This window comes from Cucurbita pepo, chromosome 7 (genome assembly GCF_057944985.1).
Source record: "Cucurbita pepo subsp. pepo isolate OVF chromosome 7, ASM5794498v1, whole genome shotgun sequence".
NCBI lineage: Eukaryota > Viridiplantae > Streptophyta > Magnoliopsida > Cucurbitales > Cucurbitaceae > Cucurbita > Cucurbita pepo.
Window position 1 is genome coordinate 6,733,422 of NC_141804.1, and position 7,659 is coordinate 6,741,080.

The 7,659-nt window shown below is 43.4% G+C and overlaps 1 protein-coding gene across 1 annotated transcript; it reads left to right on the plus strand.

Annotated features, from left to right (window-relative positions):
• The first annotated feature begins 889 nt into the window (after window positions 1–889).
• On the plus strand, window positions 890–2,410 carry LOC147791877 (uncharacterized). The gene has a single exon (XM_087125578.1). The coding sequence runs from the start codon at window positions 890–892 to the stop codon at window positions 2,408–2,410; it is 1,521 nt and encodes a 506-aa protein (XP_086981704.1).
• The last annotated feature ends 5,249 nt before the right edge of the window (window positions 2,411–7,659 follow it).

The window sequence follows — 7,659 nt, forward strand, 5'->3', positions numbered from 1 at the left end:
GAATCTTGCTTTCGACTTTCTTCTTTGGTTACAGGTTACATCTGGTGATTGATAAAGGTAAAGAAAGGATAGGTTCAGGTTTGAGCTTTCTTCGTTTACAGTTACAGTGAAAAAAGAAATGGGTTCTGGTTCCGGATTGAATCTGAATTTACTCGACTGTATAGGAATATCTGATTAGATTCTTTTTCTTTCATTCACTGTTAAGTAGTTGATCTTTCTTTCATTTGTTGAGTCTTTCACTCACTAGGGGGGTTGAACTATTCTTTCACAAGGGAAATAGGTGTTTGGTTTGATTCTTTCTCTTCTCTTTCTTTCTCTATCTAAAGAGGTTCGTTCCGGTCAGGTAATAAAGTATAAGGTTTAGTCACTTCTCTTTCTTTCTCTTCGTTTACCAAGCGAGATTTTGACTAACTTCTGTTAAACCAAGATAGATATTCTTGACCTTTGCTTTCATTAGCTTTCTTCCTGGGACAATCAGTTTAGCCATTCCTATCTCAAGTCCGAGAGGATTCCGCCTCTTCAAACAAAGGAAGAAACTAAGATTTATGATCCAACTCCCCCTTATTGTCTTGAGCCCTAGCACCACCCTTATTGCAAAAATCTCCCTATCATACTGCGGTTATATCAACCACTCACCTCCTATCTATCCTGTTAGTTTATTTAATCTTGTATTAACCGTAACTCATTTTATTTACTGTTTGTATTTCAAATTATGTCGGTTAAGGGTAGTTATTAGCGGTTAAGGGTACTTATTGGCGGTTAGTGTGGCTATTCTGTCTATATATGTATTGTGTAACAAGTTGAATAATGAGTAAGTTGGTTTATTGCCTCTCTTAGTATGAGTGTTTTCTAACAATTGGTATCAGAGCCAAGTTACATGCCAAAGATCATGTCGTCGAAGTCTGCAACAAAGGAAGATCTGGTATCACTCCAATACCTGATGTTATCGAGAACCAACTACTCAGCATGGGCTATGAAGATGAAGGTCTATTTGCGTGCTCAAGGGGTGTGGGACGCAATCGCTATGAAGATGAAGGTCTATTTGCGTGCTCAAGGGGTGTGGGACGCAATCGAATCAACTGAGTCTCTAGATAGTCTTGATGAAAGGAAGGATCAAATGGCCTTAGCAGCTATCTATCAAGCAATCCCTGAAGAGATGTTGTTTTTGTTAGTAGAGAAAGAGACAGCAAAAGAAGCATGGCAGACGTTAAAAACTATTCATGTCGGTGCTAAACGTGTAAAGGAGGCAAAGATCCAAACTCTGAAGATTGAGTTTGAAATTATGAATATGAAGGAGTCCGAGACTATTGATGATTATGCAGCAAGGTTGACAGAAGTCGTTAATAAAATACGTACTTTTGGAGACAAGTTTGAAGAGGCATACTTGGTGAAAAAATTCCTCCGCTCAGTACCTCCTAAGTTTCTTCATATCGCATCGGCAATAGAGCAATTTGCCGATTTAAAGGTGATGATCATGGAGGAAGTCATCGGCCGTCTTAAAGCATATGAGGAACGGATCGGTGGCAACAAAGAGAATGCTGAGCATGTCTTATTGACTCAAGGAGAATGGAAAGAGAAAGAACGTAGCGACAATGGAGGTCATAGTCGAGGGCGAGGTCGCAGTGGTCGTTGGAGAGGGAGAGGTCATGGACGTGGAAACGATTTGTTCCATCAAGAGAAGAAGGCTGACAAGAGCAAGGTAAGATGCTACAATTGTCAAGGCCTAGGCCACTATGCCTCAGAATGTCGGAAGGTGAAGTGTTATAATTGTCAAAAGATTGGCCATTATGCATCCGACTGTAGATCGAAGAAATGGGAGGATCAGGCGCACTTGGCTGAGACGCAAAGTGATGAGGATGAGCCAGCCTTACTTACGGCACAAGTTTGTGAGGTCCGAACTCTCGGTTCACCAGAGTTGACGAAAATGGCTCTTTATGAAGAGAAGATTGTCCCGGAAGAAATTGAGAAGAAAAACAACATTTGGTTCCTAGATACGGGAGCCAGCAATCACATGACTGGTTGTCGAAGTTGGTTCTCGGAATTGAACGAGTCAGTGACCGGCACGGTGAAGTTCGGAGATGGATCACTTGTAGAGATAAAAGAACGTGGAGATGTGAAGGCTGCGTCTGTGAAAAAAACAGAGAAGATGATCCATGAGGAGAAAATCGATGGCTCTGTGAAGATTGAATCGGAGGAAAAAATAGAGAAGCGAGAAGAGAAGAAGAGCGATGGCGAGGAAATCGTTGGCGGTGTGAAGTTTGAATCAGAGGAGAAGAGCGATGGCGTTGTGGCGGAGGTCCAGAATGTGGCAACGGAGGTAGCGAAAGTAAAGGAGATAAAAGAGAAGGACTGTGACGGCGAGAAGAAGGAGAAGGAGGACGGAAACAATGGCTGTGCTATTGAAAAATAGGTCGTCGGAGAAACGAAAGCAGAGAAGGAGAAGGAGGCCATTGTTTCCGGCAGTGCAATTGAAGTGGCACAGGTAATTAAACCTGTTGTGGAAAAGCCATTGGCCAGACAGGTAGAACAGGTAATTAAAATTGTCAATGAAAAGCAGTTGCCCATTGAAACAAAGACAGAGAAGAAGGAAGGCGGCGATAATGGCGGTAGCGGTAGCGTTGAACAAGTAATCAAACTGGTGAAAGGAACTATTGGTATTGGATGTCATTATGTGAAGGCAAAGCAAGTAGAAAGAAATAATTGCATGGGAATCCAATTACATGGACTTCAAAGAAACAAAAGAGGGTGGCACTTTCATCTTGTGAAGCGGAGTATATTGCGGCGACGTCAGCTGCTTGTCAAGGAATATGGTTAGGACGTTTACTGAAAGAATTAGTTTGAAGAATGTAAGAATGTGAAGATCGAAATACAAGATTAAGGGGATGATTTGTTAGTTTATTTAATCTTGTATTAACCGTAACTCATTTTATTTACTGTTTGTATTTCAAATTATGTCGGTTAAGGGTAGTTATTAGCGGTTAAGGGTAGTTATTGGCGGTTAGTGTGGCTATTCTGTCTATATATGTATTGTGTAACAAGTTGAATAATAAGTAAGTTGGTTTATTGCCTCTCTTAGTTGTATGAGTGTTTTCTAACATATCCTACTCATACTCCTCCACCCTCACCTAAAATCTGCCAAAGTCAACCAACCTTCTTACTTCTTAGCCATGGAATCCAAAAGCTTGTGAGGTACCTTCCTTAGGTTGTTCTTTGACTTTACCTCTCTTTCCCATCCCATCAAGCCTCTTCAAGGAAGCTAGCTCAAGACCCTCTGGCGGATCAAGACGACTGACTGACCAAAGGGGGCGAAAGTATGGATTACCCGCCTTTGATCAAAGAAAACTATACCTGTTGAAGAATGGGATAGAGATTGACCAGCACAAAAGCCATCTCTATCAATCTACACTCATTGATGAGCCGGCGACATAGAAAAGAAAGTCTACCGATTCATTCCCCCTTTTTCACTGAAAAGTCAAAAAGAGAGAGAACCTTGGGAAGTTTAATAGGGTCGGATCGAGGATGGAATCGAATAGCGAATACACTTGCAGTTAAGACAGGTCCTGCATCTCCTACCTAATGCAATTGACCGACCCGGCATCTCTTTCGTTCAATAATGCCTTCGTTCGCTTCCCTTCCAGACGCTATTTACCAATAAGAATAGGAAAGACTACTTGAATTGAACTCAACCTTGAAAAAGAAAGGTGGTAGGCCGACGTTGAATGCTGAAACTTGGCCACTGAAGAAGGCGAAGACTTGGCAAAGACTAGGTAGGCCCACTTACTTACTGCTTACTGCCATGGTTTAAGCTTTAGGCTCCATAGACGGAACTTGTTTTTAGGTATTAGGGAGGTAGGGACACTACTCAGCACCTAAGGTGGGTGGGGTTCAATGCCTAAGAAAAACGGCCAAAAGAGATGATGTGGAAAGAAAGAACACATGCATAGAGATTTCATCTGTCGGAGGTTCGAGAATCTATGAAAGGACATCTAAGGCTAAGTTAAGGAAGAATGAAAGGAAGTCCATTACTGAGAAGGTGATCTCGTCTTGCTTGCTGTGAGAGAGGAAGCTTCCGGACAACCTTTTCTAGCCAGATAGCGAGCGATCACTCAGCAATTCACACTAAGAGAGGCTGGGAATGAGTACCTATCCCTTACGGGAATCGAACTCGTCTCTTCGACATGAAAAGACGATGTCCTAACCACTGGACAAAAGGGACCAAAAAGCCATTCTTCATATACCTAAGCTCCGAGAATAGAAGTGGTTCGTTTTCTTTCTATACATAAGCAATTCGACGATTTCGTTTGTCTTTATGTTGTCGATTTCTGATGTGAATTCGATTCGGCGGGTCGTCCCGCCCTTCCTACGGGTTCCCCCATCGACCCAGTGACACACCAACCACGCCCCTTCCCTTTCTCCGATCATCAAGCCGACTTCTCCCTTGACTTTGTCTTTCATCCTCCGTTCATCCTATACAAATAGTTAATTAAGTGAGGCCCCATTCTTTCTATTCTAATTGAAAAAAGAAAAGAGGGACCGTTTGAAGGAAGGCCTATGCTAAAGTCAGAAAGATAGTTAAGGTGGTTACTCAGGTCAGCTGGTTAAGGAAAGAAAGCTCAATCGCTTAGCCGTTAATTAATTAATAAGTAGGTAGTAGGTAGTGAGGCGTTGGTACGGAGTTGCGTCAGCTGTAGATATAGACTAGGCTAAGGGACAGACTGAATCTCTTCTTCTATTCTCTTTCTTGACTTACACCTTAGACTTCCGCTGAGTCTAACCAGTCTCAGGTGCGGAGCCTTCCACTGTGGACTGAGACTAGGCAAAGGTAGAACACCAAACTTCGCTGACTTTCTCATAAACCTTGATTTCGCTAAGCTCAATAAGAACCCGGAATAACCACAATTGGTTTGTTTGTGCTCCGCTTCCAAAGTCAGTCGTCTTTGCCCAAGTATGAACTGCGGACGACTCTCCTGTGGTTCCATTCCTTCTTACTTGACTTCTGCGGCAACCCAACCCGAATGGGAAGAAGAAAGAGGGTCAGCAGCGGTCCACTTTGTACATTTGCTGAGGTAGACCCTTTGTATAGGGCATTTTCGAAAAGGGAAGGGAACAACTCACCGAAAGAGGCTGGCAGTAGGAATGAAGGAGGCGGGAAGCTACCGCTTCTAGAATGCAAGCAACTCCTTTCCTTTACAGCGTACCCCGTGAAATAAGAACAAAAGGTTGATGGATGAAGTAATGGGAGTGAGAAATGATTACGGTTGCGGAAACCGGAAAAAGTAGGGAACCGTCGGTGACTTTTTGAATCAAAGTAGGGACGAGCCGAGTACTACGACTACAGGGGGGGAAGCTTTGCTTCTACGACAGCTTTCTTCCTCCTCGCTTCTTTTCTTTCTGGCGACTAGCTTCTCAAGTGGGTGGCTCTTGGTAAGCAAGCTACCTTCAGCATCGGTCAAATCCCTATCAATAATAGGCCGGAATGAATGGTGGGGAAGGATGCCCTAACGAGACTCTGAGTCAAGCCTTAGCCTATCTCTATAGTCAGGGGCCTTTTCTTCAAATATCCCATCAAAAAGAGGCTGAAAAGCTTTGAGTTTAGGGGTGGTTTGGAACCCTATACAAATAAGAGGCTAGCGCGCAATGGCTTTCTCTGATAGGGGAGGGGCTCGCTTCTTCCCGCTTGCTGCTTTTCATTTTTTGATAGGAGTAGGTATGCTCATCAAAGCCGTAGCTTGCTGTCTAATAAACGAGCCTTCACTGCCCGTCCTCTATCTTTTTGAATCTTCAGTCATGTTCAGTCAAATCAATGAAGTTCACAGCCTAACCTCGGTTGTTTGAAGCTTTGCCAGGAAGCGGCCGACTTGTTGAAGCTTTGCTTCCCCTAATTCCAAAACACAACAATAGACTTGCAACTCTCGTATAGGAAAAAGCTTCTCTTTGATAGCGGTCATAGGGTGTAAGGATCTGATCGTATCTCGAGACTGAAACACCTGTGCGAGGGTAGGGGCGGATGTAGCCAAGTGGATCAAGGCAGTGGATTGTGAATCCACCACGCGCGGGTTCAATCCCCGTCGTTTGCCCATCAATAAATAGACCATTTGTTACAGAGACACAAGACAAATAAACAAACCTATCAAGCATTTTTTCGGCAAATAATCTCTAGGCTTTCAAAGGCATCCAACCAATTGGTATCCCATTGAAAGATAGAAAGAAAGAAACCATAGATTCGCGGCGCCTACTAGCTTCAAGCACAAATGTAATGGCTGATCATTAATTTCATTCTATTCAGTTTTTAAGACCTCACTAATCAGGCTTACACTTTTGAGTGAATAATGAATTCACCCCCAGATGAAGAGCAAATCTCCCCTCTTACTAAATCATGGGGAGCCCCGAGTAGTTTACCGGGCAAATTGAGTTGTCGTGACGATACCCTTTCTTAGTGTAAGATCGGAAAAGACTGATATCTTCATCATGAGACTGATCGGCTCTGCCGTAGACACCCGAGAAACCTCCACAAGGCAGACTCAAAGAGTAAGAGGACAACAAGCAAAGAGTGTTGCTTTCATTTCTTTATTGAGATTGAAATCAAGTTTTTTAAAAAGAAAGGGGAGAGGTATAATGCACACATGCCAAGTCAAGAAAAAGACTTCCTTACTTGATTTTGAAGAATAGTCAAGACCGAGGTTCAGGTTAATAAATCAGGTAAATAGGTCAACAAGCAGCTAATGAATGGACGGACTCTCCTTTACACACAGCTTCTCCCCTCTCCTTTACAGTCGAGCAGTTTCTCCCCTCTCCTTTACAGTCGAGCAGTTTCTCCCCTCTCTTTTGGCAAGAAGATATTCCTTCGGAACCCTCTCCTTTGCATCATCAAGTCGACGTTCAGTTTACTTTTTCGATTAGGAACTCTTAGTCGAGAGCTGATGACGAGATAGATCGATTTAGTGTTTGGGGGGAAAGAGAAAAAGAGAGGAACCACCGCCCAATGGTGCTTTTACGAAAGAGCTTAACTAATAGGGCCTTTTTCTAGATGTTGAAGAGGTAGGTTCAGTCAGGGGCTAATACCTTCTCGACACTATCGAACCAGAAATCCACTCTCAATCGCTCTTTTTAGTGGGGAGGAATTGTTTTCGTATCCTGGACTTAAGGAAGGAAAAAAGTACCCTATCTGCCTTGTTGTGATAGGGTGGGCATAGTTCTTTGTTTTCAAGTCAAGCTCCATATCTATCCCTCTCTCTTTTTAGGTTGGCATAACAAAGTCAAGAGAGTGCCAAGAAACAAAACATACCCCACTCACTTTTGGAAGGTTCGGGATCGTCGGGGAGCCCCTAATAGACTTGACTTCACTGAACCGTCACTATCACTACTCTTTGTCGGCTTCTACCACTCGTCCCTCGTCTGCTCGTCGAGTGCATCCCTGGCTCTTGCTCGTCTCTAGTAGCCGATCTCGTTTCTTCGTCCCTCTCCCTTTGGTCGAGTTTCTTCGTCCCTCTCCCGCCGCTTATTGATTAGGGAGAGTCACTCAAGTCCCTTGGCACTCGTTCCTCTTTTCTTTGACTTTTATGAAAGAAAATCTCGGGGTTTATGCGTTTGTTTTTCGGAAACTCAAGTAGCTCGTCAAGCTAAAAAGGAGTTCCCTCACTACTCAAGATATGTAGCAAA